At 34.2% G+C, this 27,677-nt stretch overlaps 1 protein-coding gene and 1 pseudogene across 1 annotated transcript; both read right to left on the bottom strand.

Moving 5' to 3' along the window:
- Window positions 1-3: 3 nt before the first annotated feature.
- Window positions 4-11,098, bottom strand: LOC131851208 (phosphoglucomutase). The gene is made up of 10 exons (XM_059201662.1): window positions 10,739-11,098; window positions 9,794-9,875; window positions 8,621-8,820; window positions 6,524-6,680; window positions 5,607-5,795; window positions 3,832-4,032; window positions 2,818-3,025; window positions 1,412-1,595; window positions 1,068-1,147; window positions 4-488 (listed from the first exon to the last, which is right to left on the bottom strand). The coding sequence occupies exons 1-10, from the start codon at window positions 10,976-10,978 to the stop codon at window positions 350-352; spliced, it is 1,680 nt and encodes a 559-aa protein (XP_059057645.1). The 5' UTR covers window positions 10,979-11,098; the 3' UTR covers window positions 4-349.
- Window positions 11,099-12,580: 1,482 nt separating this feature from the next.
- Window positions 12,581-26,863, bottom strand: LOC131851238 (fatty-acid amide hydrolase 2-like; annotated as a pseudogene).
- Between the last annotated feature and the right edge of the window lie 814 nt (window positions 26,864-27,677).

Below are 27,677 nucleotides of genomic sequence, written 5' to 3'. Positions count from 1 at the left end.
GCAGATGAAAATAAGAAATGTTCTCCAGTGGTGCCGCGCCAGCGTATATTGTCAACGCAGGCGAGTACACTTGCCATTATCATTCCATAAAAAAAATGAAACGTTGATATTAAGTGCCTTTATCTTGTGGACGATATTTCATAGAGTTGTAGTCAAATCGAGGATACACAGCCTTAAATTACATATGAAATTTAAAAAAGTTTCAAGGCGGGGAGTTCTTGTGGACAATATTTCGAGTTAGCAGTCAGTCTTAAATTACCAAAACTTTCAAGGCGGGGAGTAATGTGCAGCCGTTTTGTGACGTAATTTATATATCGCCTTCATTGCAGAATTTAATTGTCGAGTCCTCTTACGTAATGACGGTGGGTGCTACACGTCCTGTGTATTTCTGCAACTCAGATATTTGTAGCGCGACATCGACTAGCGGCCGCAGCATCACTTGAGCATCTCCGAGGACGTCCTTCGCTTCATACGAGTCTATATACAGCCTGTTGAGATTACATTAGCAAATTACTTTAACGTTACATTTCTTAAAGGATGATCATCAAGTACATGGGTATTGTTATTTTTAAAGCTAGAAGCTTGAAACTTGGGTTTAGCTTTTAAGGCTGTTCATGAAATAAAATGAATTAATTAATAAATAAATATTATATTCAAGGTTTGTAAAAATTTTGCAGTTAGGGAGGTAAAATAGAGGATGAGAAATTTCATGATTTTTGAAGCTTTGAACGTTAAAACTTTTTAGTTTGAGTTTTTTGGGTTAGACTAATAAATATTTTTTCATTATTTGAGTTATTGTTTTGTTTATTTCATTCATCAAAAGTAGATTACTTTCAAATATAAATATTTATAATATTGTGATTTGTCTAGACAAATCTAGACAGATCAGCTCTTTGCAGTGAAACACTACAAATAGCTTACTAAAATATTTATACGTATGAATGTTATTTGTAAAAGTATAAGCCTTGATAATTAAAATTCCTATCCAAGGGCGGAATACAAAAAAAATCCTAAATTCAGGGCAAACGAAATCGTAACAGCTAGTTTCGAATATAAAAAAATCATACCGAACAGTAGCTCCGGAACTGCCCGTGCCACTCAAACGCATCACGATGCGAGATCCGTCCGCGAATATAATACGAAGTCCCTGTAAAAATAATTAATAAAAACAAAATAGAAAAATATATTTTTTTATAAACTGATATAAAATATATTTTTTTTTATAAAGTGATTCTTAAAAATAATAAACATAATCTCATGTAATCGATTATAAAAAAAAATATCAAAATCAGTTCGCAATTACCGAACACACCAAAAATACGCTAACATATTCCGTTAGCGCAGGGTGCACCATTCCATTCTCATAATTAAAAAAAAAACACAAGTTAAAAAGGCGCTATATGTAACAAACCTGCTTCAAAGCTATGCTCTGATCGATGGGGTCTACATAAGAGAAGTTATCTGCCAATTTGACTATATACGTCTTCCCGCCGCTCGAGTATGACGACCCGATGAAGCCTGGCTGTGTCATCTTCCTCTCGAGGGCTTGCATCATATCGTTGCAGGGATCACTGGCACACTCCTCGTAATCATACCTGTCAGAGTATATATAGAACATAGTGTTGTCGTCGTCGATATGAATTGACTAAACAAACAAACACGTTTCGACTTGTAAATGTAAACTTACAAGGATTATTTAAAAGAGCAACACACAAGTTTTTGCTCGTTCTTCTTGTGATGAGACGGCTTTCCGAACGAGTGGTAGATACAAAATAAATTGTTATAACTATTCAAAAGTGCTTAAATTAAGTTTATTTGAATAAATGATTTTCTATTCTATTCTATTCTATTCTATAAAGGCTATAATAGTATAGCAGAAAGGGTGGACTCACTACATTCTCTGAGTTATAGACCGTTTTGCCTCGATTAATTCTATATTATAATAGCTGTCCCGGCAAACGTTGTTTTGCCTTAAAAAAAATAAAAAAAATTGGTTTGGACTACCCCTAACATTTAGGGGGATGAAAAATAGATGTTGGCCGATTCTCACACCTACTTAATACGCTCACAAAATTTCATGAGAATCGGTATTATTTGAGACTAATAAAGATTAAGAAGAACATCATACATACTATCATGGATTTTACACACAGACACATATATACACATGTTTACTGCATATGATTACCAGTGCCTGTAGAAGGAAAGCGTTTGACAATAGAACCTTAATAATATTCAAATTATAATTTAAATTAATTATGTTCGAAAATAGACCACTAGCCGACTACTAGTTAAAAAAAAAGTAAATATTTTTATTCATATACCACAACATAATCCTTAGTGGTTTACGGTTTAGCGCACCAAATCATTTCTTGGATTCTCGATTCCCGGCACGATACAAACATTTCTGTTCATAATTATGATTATTTGTAATCGCATTTTTCTATGTATGGTGTTTGTATTTACATAATACAAAATCTACTTGGGTATTTCTAACAGTTGTTTAGTACCCATAATGAAAACTCTGCTTAGCTTGGGAGTAGATGGCGCTGTTGTTTGCCTAGTTATTATTATTATTCAATTCACGGGATATAGCCAGTATTTTATAAAAAAATATAAAGACTCATCTACTGAAATGATTTCGGCCAAATTGACCTCAATGCGCGGTCAGAATCTGCTCTACAGATTTACCGAGAGCAGAAATGACTTGGATCCACTTTCATATATAGAAAGTGAATTTATCAACAAGTCACATAATCTCCATTCCATGTAGGCAACACCGCGGGATATAGATTTTATAGAAATATAAAGACTGACCTGGTGAAATAATTCCGACCAAACTGTCCCCAATGCGCGGTCAGAATCTCCTCTACAGATTGTCCCAGAGCAGCGATGACTTGGAGCCACGCCAGCGCCGCCCACAGCCCATCCTTTTCTCGCACATGATCCGAACCCGTGCCGAAGCTCTCTTCACCACACAATGAGAGGCGACCGGCGTCCATTAGGTTACCAAAGTATTTCCAACCTGAAAGAGGAGCATAGAAGAGAAAGAAACTTTACTCTCCGTCTACTCTCTAGTTTTAAAACCTGATATTTTGATAGTCGTCTGTCTATGGAAGATTTGTTTTGCCGATTGGAGATAATTAAGGTATATATTTAACATACCTTAATTTTCTCGGACTTCTTCATATAGACACACTCAAACAAAATTCCGATCGGTAAGGTAAGTTTTTAAGAAAAAACACGCTCCGCTCAACATGTGAGCATGTGTAAACAACACACAGGTAACAAACCTAGTTATTATTATATATTCACAGCAAAATATCTATAGAATGTATCGTTATCGCTATATTGCTAATACCGTTGAGACAGGTAAGACGTAAGGTCTCTGAATATAGATAGAGAAGAATACATACATACATTCACATATATATATTTTCACACACATATCCGCATATACAAACTCAACTGTATATAGTGTATACTAAGATTTATATCTTTTTAACAAGTTCTGTAATCATTACTTATTTGTTTAGTTTAAGTTTCGGCACTGTTTGGTCTTTTCTATCAACATATTGTCATATTATATTACTTGTATATGTATTGACTGTTATGTGCCAAAATAAAAAAAAATACCTACATCGTAACTTTATGTGGACACTTTCCTCTCTTCTGCTTCTTTTAATATTGATACGTTACCAACAAAATGTTATATTACTGATGTGTGCTTTTTTTTTTTTACGAGATTTTCATGTACAAAACAGTAACTGCCTGCAAGGCTACTCGAAAGAACCACAGACCTTCGGTAGCCCGCTGAAATAATTCACTCACCGGTTGGTACTTCGAAGATTTCCTTCCCAGTGGCGGTCGCCACGCGGTCCACCGCTGCTGCAGTGGGCATGCTCCGAGCGAAGCCCTGCACCCCGGTCCGTTGGAAGTATGGGATGTGCTGCAAATTGTTAGCCAGTACTGCCAGCGAGTCAGAAGGAGTCACGAAGAATGCTCCACGCCCTATTATCATATTACGGTCACCTGGGGACAAGAGTCAATTTATTTATCACCTCATTCCTCCAGCACCGTTCCATCACCGTACAACAAGACATAGAGAGCAGCTCCATCCATTTACTGCTGACATCCCTGCTGCTCGAACCAACCGTTTTGCATTATCTTTCCTTATGCGAGCAGCTAAGGAGTAGAACTCTCTACCAGTGTCTATTTTTCCTGCCTCTTACAACATTGGGTCTTTCAAGTCAAGAGTACATAAGCACTATTTGAGCTTGCGTGTGATAGCTTAGATCGTATCATCACTTAACATCAGATTATCAATCAGCTCAAATATAAACATGACGAAAATCGTCCTATTTATTGTTGCTGACGTACTGGCCACATACTTTTATAGTTGATATATTATATTTTTCTAAAGAATTTTATTATATCTTTTTATTTCTCTTTATTTTTTTTGGGATGACAAAAATGTGACGATGACAATCCCATCATACCTACACCAAATAACAAAAATAAACTAAAAAACAAATAAAAAACTTAAACTAATATGATATCATATATATTTTTTGTATACAGAACTTTATTATAAAATAAACATTGTGACAGACAAGAACATTTATATTTGAGCGCTATCATGTTATATATTTACTTTAATGCACCGCCCACTAATCTCTATTTACCGTATGGTCGACTGGAAGAAAATGTCTTATGATGTTAAGACCGCCATATGCATCTTTATATTTGTATTTGCGCATTAAAGTTTTAATAAATAAATTTAAAAAAATAAATGTTTACTGCAGAATTAGATATATATAACTTTTATTATATAGAAAAAAAGTTAATACACAGCTATATTGGTCAGTTAACAAAATACTATAGCTGTATGCATTAGGCTGAAATTTTCAAATTCTATAATCATTCATCAATGTATTTAAGACATTTTATTACTTATGATAATCAAGTTCTTTGTATTCTTATTTCTTCACTGAATATGTTGTTAAATATGAGACAATATATAGACATTATATACTCACAAAATTGCTCACACAATTTTTTTTAATACACTATAATTCTTTGTTCCAGTACAGGTTATAATAATATTACCACAGAACAATTCACATAGCGCCATCTAGTCCCAAGTAAAGTAGAGCTTGTGTTATGGGTAAACATACAACATGAATAAAAAGATAATTTTTTTAAATACATAATTTACATAAAAAGCACCCAGACCGCGAATACAAATGTCAGTACCCTGCGAGGAATCGAACCCGCGACCATCGGAAGTAAGGCGGTGTGCTAAACAGCTATCCACCGAGGCCATCAGATGTTTTATTGATTGTTTACTAGCTATTCGCCCCGACTTCGCCCGGGTGTACATGTATTATACATATAAACCTCTGGAATCACTCTATCTATTTAAAAAAACCGCTTCAAAATCCGTTGCGTAGTTTTAAAGATTTAAGCATACATAGAGACAGACAGACAACGACAGCGACTTTGTTTTATACTATGTAATGATTTGCGAACGCAGGTTCGATTACTGGCATGGTGAAAACGTTTGTATTCACTTTTACACCAATAAAAGACACTGATTACGTTACCATCTCCATCGAAAGCTGCACCAAAGTCATAGTCTCCATTCTTCACAGAGTTCACCAGGTCTGCTGCGTAGGTCAGGTTAGGATCAGGGTGGGCGCCACCGAAGTCCTCCAATGGGATCGTGCGATGAATGTTCTTCTCCGACGCTCCAAGTTCACCCACAAAAATGGATTTCACATACGGACCAGTGACTAAAACAACCAGAGGGAGACTTTATACTAAGTAACTATAATAATAGATTTAATCAACGATAACCCCTCCGATCGATATCCGCCGTCCAATTCAAAAGGGGATCGAAATTACGACAATTACGACGGCCTGAGCTGAAGTTCGCCCCTAATGGGGGCCCCCAGACTAGTCGTATCCGTCAAGTAGGAGTTGGCCTTCAGCCGCTCCATAAGTCCTTCCCCGGGTTTAGAGTGCCATGAGCTTTATCAAGCTATAAACGCTGCAGCCAGCAGCATTAGAGTAGTCCGAAAAAAGAACCATGATGCAAAAAATATAATGTGGAAACGTAAACAAGTGGAAGGGTGCCGAGTGTTCATAGAAATATTATTTTTAATATTATTATCTAAGCAACTGTTGTAATATTTCTGTCAACACTAGGCACTACTAAATACTTGTACAACACACAAATTATTGTCGATGGTGCTCATGTTGTCTATGTGTCAGCTTATTTCCTTACTTCACAATACTAACATCTTAATTAAATATATATATGCTCATAATATGTTTGTATGTAGTACATTATTATGTATATGTATAATCTTGTATCTATTTATTATAATTATATTTAATTTATTAAAACCAAACCGCCATCGAGTATCTCTGCACTCCTTAAGGTTGGCTGGTAGAGAATGCTATTAGCATTAAGGCGGCCTATTGTACAAAATTCAATAAAGTTCTAAATAAAACTTACCCCCACTCATAGAATCAATCAGTACATTAAACGGCTTCCGTCGCTCTGAGCCCTGTATCAGAGCTTTTATCTTGGGAAAGTCGAAGATTTCCTTCATATACGCCACATAATCCTGCACTGAGTCAATGACCTCCACTGTAAACTGCCGGCCTTCGATCTGCAAACATATCAGAGACCTTGTAATAAATAATAATAAATAACACCAGACAATTCACACAGCGCCATACACTGAGGTGCTGCCTTTTTACCTAACCATACACACACTACGTTACTCATACCGTTTTTTGTTATCTGTATTGCATTTTATTTTATCTGTATATTTGTTGTGTAATTTTGTTAACTAAAATGTGTATATCTTTATTATTACAGGTGTGTGTGTGTGCACTGAATAAAATTTTTTTTATCTATCTATCTATTATGATACAAATACATAGATATATTTTTTTTCGTAAATATATACATAAATATTATACTTAAAAAATACCCAGACCGATACAATCATACTCGTGAATACAATGTGTGTGCCTTGCGAGGAATCGAACCCGCGACCATCGGAGGAAAAGCGGTGTCCTTTACCGCTAGATCACCGAAGCCGTCGAATATCAATGGCATTGGATATGTTTATGCATGAAACCTTTTTTTTAAATATGAACATGAAATGGCGCACCGGCCTGCGCAAACGGCATATAATACGAGGATGATAAGATAAGCATGAGGTCAGGTCAGTTAGCCCATCGCGACACATTTACCAGGAATTTATCATGATGTTTTCCAGGCGAGACCGCGTGGACATCAAGCTGACACGGTACCAATGGTATCAGAAATTAAGTCATAAGGAATTATTTATTCATTTATTTATATCCTTTGTGCTGACAATCGTCAGCTTGTCCCAAGACATAGGCCTCCAAAAGACTCCAGGCTCCTCTGTCCAATGCCTTCCTTCTCCATGTTGGTCCCGCAACTGCCCTTATATCATCCTCCCATCCTAAATTTACCAGGAATTTATCATGATGTTTTCCAGGCGGGACCGCGCGGACATCAACCTGACATGGTACCAATGGTATCAGGAATTAAGTCATTAGGAATTAAGGTTTCGTAAATTGGTATCAGGAATTAAGTTATCAAGAATTAACCGTGATGGGTTTCATGAGATCACCCGGCGTGGTACATTGCAATTGTGTCACAAGATCCATCTGTGATTCGCACGCATTAACAGTGGGCACTTTGGATCATAACATTAATATTGTTATTTTCATAACAATCTATTTAAAGTACTGAATGTTATTAACATTAACTGTTAATGATACGATACAAATCATCTTCAATTACACTTATTATCATCATTATTCCTAGCCGGTAGTGGAAACAAAAATAGTATTATACGTTAATTACAAAATTGAACTTTATTCAAATGTACATTACGACATCAATTTGCGTATCGTCATTATGACATGACAATTTTTTGCTGTTACAAAATCTGATAATCATAGAATACGTAACAATGATTTGTATATATCCGACAATCAATCGTGATACTATCACAGATTTGTTATCACAGATTACAGAGTAGTTAATAACATAGGTAGACTGAATACAAAGTCTACGTGGGTTTCACAGACATCTAGCAGCTGAATTTGTTTGCTGTGTTTTGATTCAAAGGTGATATATAGATAGATAGATGGTGGGCCGGGTCATGGTGCTCCTTGTGGGGACTGGTCTGTTCAGGTTACGAACATTGATTAGACTTTTTGCTTTTGCAATAACATATGCTAACGGTCACTCTATTCTCCCAAATTTGAATTTACAATGAATCTGAATTATTATAAACATGTATGTCTAACATTTATTTGAAAATAATACAAGCTGAGTTTCTTGTCAGTTCTTCTCTTCTTGAAGTCATTCCGAACTGACGGTAGATTTGACATATCAAAAGCGTCTGTAGTAAATCTAAATGAATAATAATATTTTGATTTGGTATATAAAGTATCTCAAAGAAATTCCGATAATAAACCTATACTTCAAAATGTCAATGAATACGGTAAAAAAGAAGAAACAACCTCCTACATTTTAAAGCTGGTTAAAAATGATCATACTCACATCAAAAGTCTGCACACCAATCTTCTCAATGGGCACAACCAGATCTGGTACAATCTTGTATTGCTTGATCGTAGTGGTGAGTGCGTAGATCTCATTGGTTGTTTGATCTGGGGCCGGTCCACCATTGCTGCAGTTGAATTTGATACCAAAATCATTGTTTATACCGCCAGGATTGTGGGATGCAGTTAGCACTATACCACCTACAAAATTAAATATTGACTACAGACTGTTTGTCAATGCATAATTATGTAAAAAAACTGTACTGTTTGAATAATGGCTTGTATATTTTTTTATTTGCTTGCATTATATGTATACTGTTGAGAAACTCTTTTGATATTAATATATTTAAAGTTTTCTTGAATTCTATAATCAAAATTATATTATGTTACTTCACTCTCTACCATCTTACCATTAAATAGATTTTTCCAGTCATAAATAGTTACTACATATTTTTACAACATATACACATGTAATTATAAATTCAACCAGTTTGACATAGTAATCAGCATGAGAATCAGTCATATCATCATGATTTTTCTATGCAAATGCCTTTGGCTCTGCACTAACAATATACACCAGTGGAGGACAAAACGATAAGCATGATATCAGTTGGCTTTTTGTTTATTATCATTGTTGGTATTTACAACAATGGTTTTGGGGGGAATCATATGACCATCAATTCATCCCCCTCCAAATTACAACTTCATGTTATACACCTAGTACATCTGATGTGATCATAGTTTAAGATTCCATGTAAATAAGACATTTATTAATATATATAAGTATGAGAGAACCATGAAATATGAATTGACTGAATTACTTCTTTTAATTTAAATGGCTTCCATAAAATGAGGTCGGGTATTTTTTATGAATTCAGTTGGTCACAAAGGTTTTTATGAGGAGATAAAAACCTCTTAAGAATATCCTTCAATTCTTGTCCCTGACATGCCTATGAGCCGAACACTGAAATAGGGTGAGCACAATAGATCTACGTAGGCTGCTTGCTGCAGGCCTTAACACCTGACTATAGCTAAAAACCCTTAATAAAAAAAGAGGATGTCATGGAATCAAAAGAATAAAAACTCGAAATTAGATTGTATACTAAGCTAACAGGCCAGCAACATACCTAATAGGGTTATAATATATTTATGTAATATAAGGTACTTTACTCACCAAGGGTCTTATATTTTCTAATTATATGAGACACTGCAGGTGTTGAAAGTATGCCATTTTGACCCACTAGTAATTTGGACACCTGTCAAGAATATTTTATTTAAAACTATATATGTAACACATAATTATATACTGGACTAGCTGTGCCCACGGTTTCAACCCCATGTAATTTATAGCCTATGTGTTAATTTGATGTATAAGGTGTTGTATAACAATAATTGTGTAATTGTTTTTTTATTGTCACTCTCACTATCATAGGGTTTTATTAAAAAATATCTATAAACATCTTTTAATACATAACATAAGCTATATTATCATGAAGTTTTATTAAAATCAATTCAGTAGGTTTTGCATGAAAGAGTAACAAACATCCATCAATCCATCCACCAATCCACACACATATTTCCATGAATATATTAATAAGAATTAGATTTTATCCAATATCATCTGAGTTAGTACCTCTGTCTCACCAATATCAACTAGCACTAAAGCAGCTTCTTTGGAGCTGTTTTGGTTGGATGTTGGACTTCTTTGGACGGTGAGAAATAGCAGTGAAATTATTGGGTACAGAAGAATAACACCTTAGTTGTCCGAAATGGTATTGTATGAAGTGCTATAGGTCACTTGGTGAAATGATGTTATAGCTCTCTTCATGTACATATATGACTGTTACCACTTACCACCAGATGGCCATCAGCTTCTTTGGCATTCCAGGTACATAAATAAAAATTATCATATTTTCTACAAATTATTTTTAAATGTTAAAATGTTATTGAACAACAAATATCTTTACAAACTCATGGTTATACAATTAGAAAAAAAATTACTAGGATAATAAGGGAAAAATCCTTTAATTTAATATTCATCAATCTAGATTAACGCGCAGACGAATAATTAAATATTAAAACATGTTAATAATGTACAGTATTTAAAAGGAATACTTACACCATTCGCTGCCGATATTTTAATAATCTTGTCCACAACTTCCTTCACCAAATATCTGCCATCGCCGCCGACAACTAACGTAGAACCTACTATAACCTTCTTGTTGGCATCTAAAATACTTTGAACAAAGTTTTCCGTATAATTTTCTTGAAGAAAAACTTTAACTTTCTTTCGTAAACCACTGGTACCCGGCTTTTGTCCTTCATAAACTTTAGTATTCACAGTAATCACACTAGGCATCTTTGTTGAATGAAATAATATTAATGCGACTAATGCCTGTTATCTTAATAAGAACATTTAATAATATAATATTAGAAATAAATTATCGCAGACCGGAAGGTCAACAAAGGAGACGAAGAAATAAACAGTACATATAAGTCAAATTACTGTAATTGTCAGTTTTGACATATATCTTGAAGTGTTACGTCAAATGAATGACAGATAATATAAGTTATTTAAAAGATGCGTTCTTGGAAAAAAAAAATAAAAAAAAAAAAAAAGATGCGTTCACTTCCTTGAATATTCACAAAAATCATTAACAAGAGTCGAGAAAATTAAAATATCAATATTGAATATATATAGTACGCTTTTTTTCAAATAATTTTAGTATAAGGACCTTGTATAATCATTTTATAGAAGTTAGGTCAATTAGCTCGTCTTGGCAAATTCAACAGAAATGGACCACGATGGTTTCCAGGGGCGCGTGAAGATCAAGCTGATTAATATAATTTCTTTATTAAGTTTGTTGGATTAAAAAAAAGATACAAAATATAGATTAAAATAGTTTTATTTAGTCTTTTATCACACCACCTTCATTTGCATATATCTATGAATAAAATCTATTTACATAAATCACTAATTACTATCTAAACTTAATTAGTTTTCACAATTCAAATGAACAGTCTAGATCACAATAATTATAGCTTTAGATATTCTCGCAATATTTTGACACCAATCTGAAAGTCTCTCAAACGTACCTAATCATTGTTCACATTATAAACCAATTTGTTTTCTTATCGGTGTTTTCGTCGCCGAAGACTCAGTCAAAAGATCAAGATTTATCGTATCAACCACATTCTAACTTACCGACAGATCTTATAGACTCATCCAACAGGTTGCTCTAATGGAACTCATGTTTCTTCTAAGGCGAAACGTAGTAACTAAAAATCAAATGGGAATCTTAGAATGAGCTCATATTATTGAGATCTGACGATATTGGTTGCTACTTTCCGTTCTCTTTGGAAACGCACCAATCAAATGGCGTACTCGGCACATGCATTTGGTTCTGTATTCTTGATAATGTGAGACCACTCTTATAGGAAAATCGTCTGATGAACCGAATAATGTGTGACCGTATTAAAATGAAGACCAGGTCTAGTACTTTACCGTCTGAATGGCGCATTGTCTCCTATGCCCATCTCCTTGGAAATGAGTCAATCAGATCAGGGTCGTATGAGACAAGCATCCGACTGAACCTAATAATGTGTGAACATACTAACCAGGCTGAGAAACCTAATAGGGGTTCAATTTGACATTACCATACCGATAATGCTGCGTTCTATTGGGAAATCAATTCCTACGTCCCGCCTTCTGTGAAAATACCTTAATCGAACGGCACAAGCCGTCAGATTGTTACCGGAAATGTGTAGCCAGATTAAGTCGAGTTATTATTTACTATGGTCAGTACCAAATACTAGGCTCACAAACTATTAAAGGTTCAATCTACCATAACCTTGTCGACAACGCCGTTCGATTGGGAAATTAGTTCCTACGTCCCGTCTTCTGTGAAAAACGCCAATCGAATAGCACAAGCCGTCAGATTCTTACCGGAAATATGTAGCCAGACTAAGTCGAGTTAAACCGGGTGGTTTAACTCGACTTAGTCTGGCTACACACACTAGTTACGATACTATGATTGACAGTCAATAATGATTGCAAATATTAAGGATTTAATATATTTTCTCTAACAGATATGGTATGATCTTGTTCCTATTGCTCTATTCTGCAAGCCATGACGGCACCACCGAACTCTTTCTCCAGATACTTGGCGACAGCCAAACATAGACCATCGTTGTGTGGAGCCGCAACTACTTGAATGCCGAGAGGTATACCTTGCTTATTCACGCCGATTGGTACCTGGTAAAGAATACATATTATTTCATTTATTTATTCGACGACCTCGGTGGTCTAGCGGTCTAGCACACCGCTTTACGTCCGATGGTCGCGGGTTCAATTCCTCGCACGGCACAAACATTTGTATTTTTATATTTTTTTGTATTTACGAAAAAAAAAAATTATCTATATGTATCAGTTATCTAGTACCCATAACACAAGCTTTAGCTAGCTTAACTTGGGACTAGATGGCACTGTGTGAATTGTCCTGAGATTATTATTATTATTTTATTCCAGGCAACACACACAGGAGCAGGACATTGTCGACTACAAAAGAAGCAAGGGTAATCTGACATTGAGGTGACGCAGCTGGAGTCGAGCCACAGCGCGAGTTGCAAGGCCTTTGTGGCCCGGGTCTCCACCAACATGCTGACCACCTTCATGAAGGAGGACAGCTGGCCGAAGGAGGTGGTGTGGCCAACAGAAAGTAAAGACTAAAGATTCGATTTTCTGGATGATTCCAAAAAATACTTTATCCCATACTATTACATTATGTCCTATTCTATTCCTTTCTACTCCATTCTGTTCCTTTCTATTTAATTCTCTTCCATTCTTTTCCGTTCTACTCCGTATATCCTTTATATTTACCTGTGTCGCAGGACACTTGAGTACATTGACAATGGAGAAGTACGCGCTGTTGTATTCAAATAGAAGGAGTACATGGTACGCACGCCTGCGGGGCATTTTTTTGTAATCACGCTGTCATCGCCCAACTTCGACTGTAACAAACATGACGAATTAACTTACTTTTATTTTAATACTTAGGACTATGTAATATTATGTTATCTGTGCTTAGGACTATTCACAGCGCCATCTAGTCCCAAATTAAGCAGAGCTTTACTTAATATAATATTATAAATGCGAAAATAACTCTGTCTGTTTGTCGCGGATGACATGACACAGATAGTCTAAGAATAGAAGAATAGAAATCATTTATTCAAATAAACTTACATTGAAGCACTTTTGAATAGTCATAACATTTTTTTTTTAATCTACCGCTCATTCGGAATGCTGTCTCATCACAAGAAGAAGCAAGAAACTTGTGTGTTGCTCTTTTAAATAATTTATTCTTACTTACAATTTAAGTTTAAGTGTGTGAATACAAAGTTTTTATGGAAACTCGTCATTCGTCGTCTATTACACGCGGACAAAGTCGGCGGGCAAAGCTAATAGGTACTCTTATATTTATTTTTATAAATACATACATAGGAAACAGCCCGTCCAAACAATCATAAGCATGCCGCATAGTTACAATCTTTGTATACTTACAAATAGGTCATCTTTCAGTTCTTTGGTAAGATTCTCCGCCCATTCAGCTTTGATGGTTGGTAATACTTGGCTCTCCAGCAACTGCAGTATGGTGAAGAAGCAATGCCTGCTCATGAAGCACATCTGAAAAATAATTATGTAAGAGACATTAGTTCACCTATATAATTTAGAAAATAAAAATGGGTAACGATGTGATAATATGCAGTGTTGACGCTAGATGGCGTTAGTAAAATTTTAAAAGGCGCTAAAGAAGATAAAGATTGAGATGTTTAAGTCTTAAGATGTTTTGTAATTTTAGATAGTCAAACGAAATTTTTGAATTTTGTTCCTGTCCGATCGATCCCCCGTCTAATTCAAACGGGGATCGATGTAACGACGGCCTGAGCTGAGGTTCGAACCCCTAGCGGTGCCCTCGGACTAAAGTCGTATCCGTAAGGCGGGAGTTAACCTTCCTCCATAAGTCCTTCCGCGGGTATGGAGTGTTATCTGCACTCGCCCCCTATCGTCCGGTGAAGCTGTAAAGACCAGCTGGGGCCAACAGCATTAGAGTAGTCCGATATTTTTTTTTATTTTGTTCTGTTCAATCCTGTTCTTAAAAGAATACAGCAACTAACCAACCGATACCAATAGTGTTTGTTTGTGACACAACTTAGTGTGTAATATACGTTATAAATAATAAAAATTAATTATTTTGGATTAGGAATATTTTACATAGGTACGTAAACTGTTATCGTTCCACTACAATGACATCAATGACAATTATATTTAAAAGAGACAATTAAAAATTTATGTCATAGACATTGTTTCATATATTGAATCAATCTATATTACAGCCTGGATCTAGTGTGAACACTTAGATATTCAACGCCATACGACCCTATGGCAAATTAATCTAATAACATCTAATCGAAACGGTCACTCCGTCGATTGGTAAACGAGATTTTCTTTCGTTCATGTTTACCAATCGTTTATGTGAAGAAATAGTCTATTCGACGACGACGCAATCTAGTCGAAAATTAAACTAGTTCATAGTAAATGTTCTCTGGAAAATCGTCGACGACCCACCCCTAAATGATATAAAAAGATCAGTTAGCCCAGTCATCCCCAAAGTGGACTATATCGACCCCCAGGGGTCTATGACAAACTGCAAGGGGTCTACGACAGCGGTAATTTTGTTTTTACTTTATATTTTTAATACTAAAGATTACTACAGTTAGAAATTTACAAAAAATCAATACCAGGTAAGAATGGGGGGTCTACCCAAAACCGAAAAATATGGCAAGGGGTCTACGACACAAAAAAGTTTGGGAACCTCTGAGTTACCCCATCATGATATAATTTAATAATCTAATAATAATACAATTTAATATTGAATTAACCACGGGTTAAAGTTGATTTTCATAATAATACACATACGAAATGAAAACATACCTTTTTAATAAGTTCCAGGATTGCATTGGGATGTGATTTCCCATTATTGTACATGCTGGAGTAATTGTGGGGTTCTTTGTTCATCCAGTACAACCAGAGGCGGTACATATAGTTGAACCCTTTGTGGTGGTACGGCTGAAGGTTGTTGGTGCCAACCGCTATTTCACGACCAATTTTCGCCACAACTCTAGAAGATAATTATATCAAAATCTTACAAATAATAAACGCGAAAGTTTGTGAGTATAAATGTTTGTTATACTTTCACGCGAACAGATTTTGATGAAACTTTACAAGTAATATAGCTTATACATCGAAATAACATACTCGTATAGGCTATAAATTTCCCGCGGTTTAAACCGGGCACAGCTAGTAATAATATAATATCCCTGAACAATTCAGCTACACACAAAAGGCCAAGATAATAATTATTTAATATTAATCTAAAATGTAATAATAATAATATCTCTTGACAATTCACACAGCGTCATCTACTCCCAAATTAAGCTAGCAAGAGCTTGTGTTATGGCTACTAGACAACTGATACATATTTTGTAAATACATACAAAACACTCTGTTTATTAGGGTTCTTTATTAACCATCAACTATAGTAATCAAATGATTTTAATTCTTTTTCATTTATTTACTCATTTACGTTTAAATAATATCAATATATTAAGTATATATTTCTCTCTCGTCCTCTAAAATCACTAAACAATATTATTACTTTTTTATTTTATGTCAGTATTTGGCGCCAAAGTTATTTCACTTTTTAATATGGACTAAAGGCAACGGAACAAAACCACACAGTTATATTTACATCATTACAATTAACAAATTGATAATAATTATAATATTCAAAGTGGGATATTTAACATACTCTGACCGATACAAACAATCATAGTCATAAATACAAATGTTTGTACAGTACAAGGATTCGAACCCACGACTATTGGAAGTAAGGCGGTAGATTATATATGTATTGTCTAGTACCTACCCATAATACAAGTTTTGTTTAGCTTGAGACAAGTTTTTTTTTAATTTATAGTAATATAACAGCTTCCTTTTTGGCGACATCCTTTTGCCCTATTTTTTTTTTCTTTGAATTATCCTGTAGATGTTATCCATTTTTTTTTTATTAATATTTTTTTCCCTTTAATATTCTTATAACACTTATTTTATGTATCCGGAATACCCTAATTATACACAAATATTTACCCTTACTTATTCTTATTACTTATCGTTTTCAAGACTCACTAGATGGCGCTGTGGGAATTGTTTTGGATTATTATTATTATAAATATCTTACCGTTGCATAACTGCTTTAATTTCCGACCTAATCGGGCTGACCTGACAGTCGTAACTTGTCTCCATGTAGTAGTATTTGAGGTTCTGAAAAATTAGACAAAAATTATTACGAACTGAACTCGAGACTGCGTTTTTGTTTGTAAACCTTTTAGAATAACTAAAACAACACCAAAATAAAATTTTAGTTGAAGTTTATTGCAATATATCAGTCAAAGCAGTATTGAAATCGGTGAAGCCGTTTCTGAGATGAATGCACAGATACGAACAGACAAGCAGACAAAAATTTAAAAAAATATTTTGGGTTCCGTAAGGCGATTAAGTCCCCCAATAATAGTTTTTCCCGTATATCTTCCATGTACAGACAGCAATCAGTTACATTTATATAGATGCGACTGGATGCTGCAGGAGTCACGGGAGAGGATTTTTTTTTATAGAGATTATGGACCGCTTTGTAAGCAATAACGGTAAAGTTCCAAGTAGCCCACCATTTATTTTTAATTCCCGAAGTCTATGATAATGATTCTCAAAATAGTGCTGTATACTTTTGACTTATATTGGTATTGTTGAAAAAATATATACAACTATTGTTAATTCATTCACTTCATAAAAACCACGATGAGCAAAATATGTCAGGCAAAAACATCGAAACAAAAAATCCGTATTTATGTAGAAGTTGCTTAAAAGTTTCAATATGTTTTTATATAACACTACTCTACTCGCCCCGACTTCGCATGGGTGTATATGTATTATATATAGAAACCTTCCTCTTGAATCACTCTATCTATTAAAAAAACTGCTTCAAAATCCGCTGCGTAGTTGTAAAGATTTAAGCATACTTAAGAACGGAGAGACTGTCGCTATCTGTCCGTTTTGACTTTTCGATTTTGTTTTATACTATGAAATGATAACGGACTAACTATAATAGCTTGCGGCTCACCTGATGGTAAGTGATTACCGCCGCCCATGAGCACCCGCAACATTATAGGGATTGCAAGAGAGTTGCCGGCGTTTTAGGAATAAGCTATTTCCATGAATGTTTCAATACAATAAGCACATTTACCTTAATATTAACTTTTTTGTCCAAATTAAGCAGATTCGCTTTATCTCCAGCTACAACTTTAGTTAGAGGCGCCAGGTCTTCCACGTGTTTGGTTATGAAGCCGAGCGCAAACATCGAGGTCCCTTCGTCCCCTTTACGGAAAAACACGCCTGAAATAATAATAATAATAATAATAAAAAATTGTACATCACAATAGACCAGATATAACGCTACATGATAAGAAAAATAAAATAGTTTACCTTATAGATATTGCAATACCAAATACACATAATCTTCTATCAACACATACAGAAAAAATTACTAAGTATACTGATAGCAATAGAACTAAAAATACAATGGCAGGTAGAAACAGTGAAAACTCTCCCAATTATTATCTCGTCCACAGGTGTCATCCCAACATCCCTACACACTAGCCTCAAGATATTACAACTTCACCCACTTACTTTCATCCTTCTCCAAAAAGCTGTAATATTAAACATTTGTAGAATAGTCCGCAAATTTTTGTCTTCCACTTAAAAATTATCTATCCTCATCATTGATAATTTATACTGTCATTGTTTGGTGATTTTTACCCGCAATGATCAGTCTATTACCCCATCAATGGGAGATATATAAAAAAAATAATAATAAAAGATTTGTTAAGTATTTGAATATATTACCCCCGTAAAAAGGGAGATATATAATAAGTATATATTAATAATAATAATAATAATAACAATCCAACATCCTTACACTCTAGCCTCAAAATATTACAGCTTCACCCACTTACTATCATACTTCTCCAAAAAGCTGTAATTCTAAACACCTGTAGAATAGTCCGCAAATTTTTGTTATCATAATCATTTCTTTTATAAATTTCATTGTTTGGTGATATTCACCCGCAATGACAAGTTCAAACACCCCATCAAAGGGAGATATATAATATATATATATAAAAAAACAATAATAATAAAATGTGACTTGGTGATATAAGTCCGTCCTTGTGATCACTATAAAATAACCGATATATGTATATTGTGAAACTGCGGAAATAATAATAATAATAATATTGAACTCCAGAAATCTACAGTATTAGATACATGCTCTATAGTTAGAAAATTTTTAAATAGTCCAATTCCTAACATTCCTACTAATTAAATTAGATTAAAATATGAGAACAAGTGACTTGGTAAAAAACCCGTCCTTGTCTCTACAAAACCAGCTAATACTGAGAAATAAAACATATACGAGTACATAATAATAATAAATCATCACCACAGAATAAATCATCACGCAAAATAATGTAACGAGAGACTTGGCATGTACACATACACTCACACACACACTCATACTAACACACACTCATACTCACACACACTCATACTCACACACACTCATACTAACACACACTCATACTCACACACACTCATACTCACACACACTCATACGCACACACACTCATACTCACACACACTGCATTTACTTGGTTTCGACCCGTAAGTGTGGTTAACAACCAGCAAAAGCTGAGAAAATGCGACATTAATGAAAATAATAGTCGTATTTATTTGTCTCAAATTAAAACTAATACAATTGCTGCTTATCTATACATATAAATAAGATTGGAGTGTCTGTTTGTAATATTGAAATAACAGTTTTTTTACTACATGCATATGAATATATATACGGTACATATACCAAAATAACATTTTTTTTTATAATTTTTGTCTGCACGACAAGTATCTGCAGATTCTGCCAAACTGAAAAGACAGACAGACAGACAGACAAAACTGTCGTTTGTCTGTCTGTCTGTCGGTCTGTTTGTTCCGGCTAATCTCTGAAATGGCTGGACCAATTTTGACGGGACTTTTTTTGGCAGGTAGCTGATGTAATAAGGAGTAACTTAGGCTACTTTTATTTTAGAAAAAAAAAAGTTAAATTCCATGTGGACGAAGTCGCGGGAACAGCTAGTATAATAATAAAATTTAAAAGTAATAAATGAGATAAAACGGTCTATAACTCAGAGGGGGGCAGTGAGTCTACTCTCTTTGATATGGCAAGTTGCAAACATTTGTATTCATGAGTATGATTGTTTGCATCGGTCTGAGTGTTTTCTATGTATATATTAAAAAAAAATATCTTAGTATTTATATCAATTGTCTAGTACCCATAACACAAGCTCTGCTTACCGTGGAACTAGATGGCGCTGTGTTAATTTTCCACGGTTATTTATTTATTTAAAACAAATAAGGAACTTGTTTAATATATGACCAAAAACTGTGTTTTTTATATAATCATGCTTATCTTCTTTGTTGCTGACGTACTGGACACATACTTTTATAGTTCATATATTATATTTTTTCTAAAGAATTTTATTATATATTTTTTGTATACAGAACTTTAATATCGAATAAACATTGGACTGTTAGAAAGATGGAAAGCAAAAAAGTAAGAAAAATTTTGATTCAATGTCAAAATATAAATAAAATGTCTATAACCTTTCCAGCTAATATTTTCAACAAGTGTTTGTATTTCAATTTATAGTTCTTATATATTACATTCTTGTTTTTGATACTTCAATTCCTCTAATTCTATTCCTAATTGTCAGTAGTCTATATTAATATATTTTCTCCGTTTACCTATTCTTTTTTCTTATTATACTACAACAATGACAGACAAAAACATTCTTATCCTCCACTGGTGCCCCGCCAGCGTAAACCATTAGCACAGGCGGGTGCACCATTACATTATCATTTAAGAAAAAAAAGTACCTCTCAGATTGGTGGTATCAGCTGTCGGATGGTGACCAAACATGCCGCAGTTGAACGCTGGAATGCGGATGGATCCACCAATATCTGAACCTGTAAACAGATACGATATCTTGTCAGCCTCGGTGTCCTAGCAGTTTAACACACCATTACTTTCGATGGTCGCGGGTTCGATTCCCCGCACGATATAAACGTTTGTATTCTTGAGTGTCGTTGTTTGTATCAGCCTAAGTGTTTTATATGTAAAACGTTGTACTGCCATACAAATTAAAATCGCTATTAAAAAATAAGGGTAATGGTAGAAGGGTGAAATTTTAAAAAATGGCCATGAAAATTTTGAATCTGTTGCAATTAAATAATCTATAATATCACAATTTAAAATTAATGTTTTATGCACAATGATAATTATATATTAATATATAGTAGCAATTAGGTATCTATACATCTATACATATAAACAAAATTGCAGTGTCTGTTTGTAATATTGAAATAACCGTTTTTTACTACATGCATATGAATATAAATACGGTACATACACCAAAAAACCACATTTTAAAATTTTGTCTGTCTGTCTGTCTGTTTATTCCGGCTAATCTCTGAAACGGCTGAACCGATTTTAACGGCTCTTTTTTTGGCTGGTAGCTGATGTAATAGGGAGTAACTTAGGCTACTTTTATTTTAGAAACATTATTTTATTTTAGAAAAATAAAGTATAATTCCACGCGGACGAAGTCGCGGGTACAGCTAGTACAATATAAAAATGTTAACAATCATGAAACACTCAAGTGTTTACGATATACTCTCTGATATCATAAAAACACTTGCCCAGTAACAAGTAAAGTAATCGATTTATTCATTCTTTTAAATACCTTTTCCTCAAATATATGATAGATTGATATATTTATAATAATTTATTTAAGTTCTCTCCCAGTAACTGATTGTAAAGTGTCACCGCTGTGATTGCATTACAATATATTTTCTATAAACTACCAACTAACTCACATAAGCTGATAGGAGTGGCATATGTAGCCATCAATGCTGCCTCAGCACCGCTGGAGCCACCCGGCGATCGGCCAGTGTGGTGAGGATTGTTGGTGGTACCATACACTGGGTTCCGTGTCTCAGGCCTGTAATATTTCGATAACATTTTTTTATTTATCAAGTTACTAGCAGTCCCCGCGGTTTCATTCGCATTAAATTTCAATAAAAAATATAGCCTATATGTTATTCTGATACGTAAGCTATATTACTGTGAAGTTTTATCAAAATCCGTTTAGTAGTTTTTGCGTGAAAGAGTAACAACCAGCCAAACGCGAAAGTTTGCGATTATGGATGGATGTTTGTTACTCTTTCACTCAAAAACTATTAAATGGATTTTGATGACATTTTATTCATTTATTTATATATGTACATATGTATGTATGTAACTATGTATATATATAACTATTAACTATTTATTTATTTATCTATTTACTTACTTACTTATATAGCTTATATCATTATCAGAATAACACATAGATTATAAATTTCATGCGGTAAAACCGCGAGCACAGCCAGTAAACTATAAGACATACCATATCAGCAGTTCTGGTAAGTTGGTGCAGGCAAGTGGAATGGCTCCAGCCTTCTTCAGCAGCGTCACTGCTTCACTATCTTCGTCGGCACGCTCGTCACGCCGCGACCACAGTCCCATGCTCAGGTTCATGCCTTTGACGGCCTGACTCTCTTTTGTGGTGAACGGAATGCCTGGTAAACACATTTCATTATTATGCTACACTTGATTTGTTACGGGTGTTTCCATTAACGGAGGGTTAGTCTTTTTTTATTGGGTCATACCCGCCTATGAAAATTCACGTCCCTTGACCCATGCCTCTGATGTTCGCTTGTGCACGCTGGTTTTAAGAACATTAAAATTAATACCAAAATCAAGGAATACGATGTGTGTATGTGTAAAAAATATATATTTCACTTGGTTTGTTACAGGTGTTTCCATCAACAGAGGGTTAGTGTATTTTTTATTGGGTCGTACCCGCCTATGAAAATGGAATAAGATGTGTGAATGTGTAAAAAATATATATTTCACTTGGTTTGTTATAGGTGTTTCCATCAACAGATGGTTAGTGTTTTTTTTATTGGGTCGTACCCGCCTATGCAATTGGAATATCCTGTGTGTATGTAGAGTTGAGTGGAGGATGTTAGGTCATCGTGACGAATTCACTAAAAATTAACAATCATGATTTTCATGGAGATCCGCGTGGAGGTCGACCTGATGTGGCACTTTGTTAGCATCGGGGTCATTTGGTTGGACACGGTTCGGTGGGCGAACAGGTCCGCTTTAACACACACACAAAGACTCATAAGTACACATGTACGTTTATATATGTACAACAAATATTATTGTATTAACATTTCTTTTTGTTTGATTTTTTCTGTTCATTTTTGTACATGTATGTTATTCTTAGTAATATTTTTTGTTTTGTTTTGTTTTTTTGTTCATATTTATTTTTAGTCGACTGTAATCGCGAGTGTTATGTACCGAATAAATACCATTTCATTTCATTAGCTCTCGCTTCTAATAATTCCTCTCCATCCTGACGGTTAAGAAGGTCAGAAATATACCTAAATTGACACCAAAAGTATTTTAATTATATAGCTGTAACTAGATGTGCCCGCGGTTTCACCCGCAGGAAATGAATAGCTCATTATGTATTCATTTACAAAAAAAAACAGTATCTATGTATCTGTATCAGTTGTCTAGTACTTTACTTAGCTTGGGACTAGATGGCGCAGTGTGTACTATCCAGGGATATTAAATGATATTGTAATACTATAACCACAGACGACATATTCTGTATACAATATTCTGCTTAACAACTTAGGACTAGATGGCGCTGTGTGAATTATCCAGGGATTATATGACATTACTGTAAAGTTTCATCAAAATCCGTTCAGTACTTTTTGCGTGGAAGAGTACCAAACATTCCTCCGTCAATTGATCCATACTCACAGACTTTCGCGTTTATAATATTAATAAGAAGTATACCTAGAAAGGGTTTTTCCTCCTCATCCTTTGGAGACAGTCCAGCAGCGATGAGACTGTCCACATCCCGGGCTTCAGCCAGCGCAGCAGCATATCTATTGCAGACCACTGCATTTAGTACGGGGTTCACCTGCATTATTATTTCATTTATGTTTATATAATTGGAACAGCAAACAAACGGACAATACAAGAGTCGCTAAATATTTATAGCACAGCATATTATTACGCATACAACATAACATATATTAGCATTTATAGTAGTTAGTGCTATAAAAAAATCTCTGTTAATATAAATTATATATGTATATACGGAAAGCATATGCCATCAGCCTATGGACGTCTGAAACATCATGACCTAAACATGAGACTCCCGTATTTTCCAGAAATTTAAAGTAATATGAAGCCGGGAGGGCTAAATTTAAAAAGAAAAAACAACTTTCAAATTCAAAATATCTTTATTCATGTAGGTCTATTACAGACTGTTTATGATACGTCAAATCTACTGTCAGTTCAGAACAATAATAAAAAAAATACACAAAAATTAAAGATGTTAAAATCACAATAAAGAATCTTAAATGGAAGTGAGCGGGATATATAAGATAAGGCGGGATGTACTCGTATGAGCTACATTACTGTAAAGTTTCATCAAAATTCGTTCAATAGTTATTGCGTGAAAGAGTAACAAACACCAATCAATCCATTCACATTCACAAACTATTGCGTTTATAATATTAGTAATATATACGACTTAATATACTCAAATACACTGTCATCTTTATGTTTATCATTACACATGCAAAATTTGCAATTATTTAATAATTAAATTCGCTAGTTAGGCATTGTTATTTCAATCATATTTTTTTATTTCGTCCATGTCAAAACTGTGTTCATTTATAATATTTAGTATACGAAAATCATGAATATTATAATAGGTAACCAGTAATTTAACTGTCATAAATCAGTTTCGATCAAATACAAACCGTGATTGTCATTTCTTTTGAATAAATAAATAACCCTATATAATTAACACAGCGCTATCTAGTCCCACGGCAAGCAGAGCTTGTGTTACGGATACCAAAGACAACTGATATAAATACTTAGATTTTTTTGTAAATACATACATAATATTCATAGAAAATACCAAGACAATCATATTCTTGAATACAAATATATGCACATTCCCAAAGTGGTGTATAAATGGTCGATATAGACCACTTTGGGAATCACTGTTCTAGAGGACAGTAGGTTAAGATCCACTACCGTGGATTAACATTATCATTTCATGAACCTTAATTTTTTTTTAGCTGTCGTAGACATGTTGCCGATTGTCATAGACCACTTTGGGAATCACTGTTCAAGAGGACAGTAAAAGAGTGCTAAAAAGGGTGGAAACTGCAGGTACCAATGTTGATCGGAATTGGTTACAAGAATAGACTGGCTCGTGGAATTTGAAGGTCATAACTCTCATATAAAAACCTCTTTTTAAATAGGTTTTTAATATAATTATTCTATTGTGTCTAATAACAATAGTCTTATATCAACTGTTATTGATTTATTATTAGGTATTCCTTTTTTATACGTTCTTTGTCTTGTATAATTATTTAATATTAATTAAGTATGAGGAGACCTTCCCACATCGTGGAAAAAGTACCGAACAAATCACAATTTTGATTTAATGTTCACTGTTCTAGAAAGTACTATAGAAGTATTTCTAAGTACATAATGAGATATACTAAAGATGCACTTTGAAAAATTTTAGTGAATAGACAAACTCAGCATAAAGCTATAGAGCACAGATAAGATAATATTCTAATTGCACTGTATTCTTAAAAAATACTGTTTGCTCTCTATACTTAAAAATAACTATAAGCCCGTATTTAATTTGAGATTATTTTACACTACCTGTTTTATGGGACTTCTACTTTTTATGAGACAATTGATTTGTTACGTTCATTATGTCCTTCGTGATGATAAAATCGGATCTACATTTCACATTTCATTAAGATAGGTTCAAAGCCGTGATAAGGTAACTAACAAACATGTAGATGGTCAGACACTTTTTCTTGTTTATAATATTATTTATTTTAGTCTTTTGCACACAAAATTGTATACATGGCGGACCTATATCTATACTGTATGTATACCGGAGTGCCTGATGCCATTCTCTACCAGTCAACCGTCGCGTTGATCAGAGATAAATTTGTATGGACTTTGGTATAGTAGTGTTTATTAGCCCAGTGAATTAAAAATATTTTGTTTATTCAAAAAACATAGACATACATATATTTCATTAGTAACATTAGGTACTGAAAAGTGGTATTTCGGACTACTCTAATGCTGGCGGCCGCAGCTGGCCTTAACAGCTTCACCGGACGTTAGGGAGCGAGTGCAGATGGCACTCCAAAACCCACGGAAAGACTTATGGAGCGGCTGAAGGCCAACTCCTGCCTGACGGATACGACTTTAGTCTGAGGGCACCACTAGGGGTTCGAACCTCGGCAGGCAGTCGTAATTAAGATCCCCGTTTGAATTAGATGGGGGATCAATCGGAGGGTACTGAAAAGTGGTTAAGTTTTTGGGCATTATGATGTTATTAGAAGCTAAAACTTATCCTCAAAGAGCGGTGCCCGCGGTTTTCTCCCGCGTGTTTATAAGCCTATATGTTATTCTAATGTATATTATTATAAAGTTTCATTAAAATCCACTCAGTAGTTTTTGCGTGAAAAGAGTAACAAACATCTATCCATCCACATTCACAAATTTCCGCTATTATAATATTACTTATCTGTGTTACTAAGATTAGTAACATTACTGAAATGTGTTTTAATGTTTAAGTATTAGAAAGTTATTAGAAGCTATAACTTATCATATATTACCTGCTTTATTCTTTCAATGACATCGCGAACCAAGTCTTCCGATTTCAACTCTTTGTTCTTTATTCTTCTTGCCAAAGTACAAGCGCTGTCTGCCAAATACGCATATTTCTTCTGTAAATCTGGTATTGGCTTCTTCTTTCCCTCCCAATATAGGGAGAAGAAAAAGTCTATGATATAATCCACAAACAAGCGCACGTACGAAAATATTATTCTTAATACTTTACACATTTTATATTGGAAATTTTATTCTGAAAAGAAAAAAAAAATTTTTTTTTCAAACTGCTACAAATACATAGATATTGTTTTTCGTAAATACATACATAATATACATAGAACGCAATATTGAATACAAATGTTGGTGCCGTGCCCATGTTGTAATTTATGTTTTTGCGACTTCCTCAAATCCATGCATTCAACTGTCTAATCACATTTAGTAATTTGTTAATTTACGAGTACTAACTACAAAATGTCATTGACATCTTAAACACATGTACAGTTTAGTTTAGCAATAGTTCGTTTCATAAATATATTATGATATATTACAAAATTAGATACCTAAGCTAAGCAGAGCTGTGAGATACCTACTAGACAATTGATATAATAATAATTTCCTTTTGCAACCAATATTTACATTTTACATTGATCCCTGGTATCTAAACTAAGTATAACCCTGTATTTTAGGTACCTATATATACATAGATACATTTTTTGTAAATACATACATCATATAAATAGAAAACACCGTTAGCAACAATCAATCATACTCATAAATATCATTTGTATTATGTACCGTGCGGGGACACGAACCCGCAACCATCGGAAGTAAGGCGGTGTGCTAAACCGGTAGACCAACGAGATCGTCAATAATTAAATATAATAAATACATATTTGACCAAGTAAGCATGCCAATACTTAAGTTCCTTACAAACAAGGGTTTTATAAACTATTGATAAGTCTATTGTAAGTAGGTAATAAAGTAATGAAATAATAGAGAATGTTCTAGAATTATAAACGATATTTAACTGTTTGCATGCCAGTACGC

Source organism: Achroia grisella, unplaced genomic scaffold, assembly GCF_030625045.1.
Source record: "Achroia grisella isolate CSIRO2021 unplaced genomic scaffold, CSIRO_AGI_Agris_v1 utg782, whole genome shotgun sequence".
Taxonomy (NCBI): domain Eukaryota; kingdom Metazoa; phylum Arthropoda; class Insecta; order Lepidoptera; family Pyralidae; genus Achroia; species Achroia grisella.
Note: the sequence above shows the minus strand (reverse complement) of the source record. Positions and strands in the feature narration are given on the sequence as shown.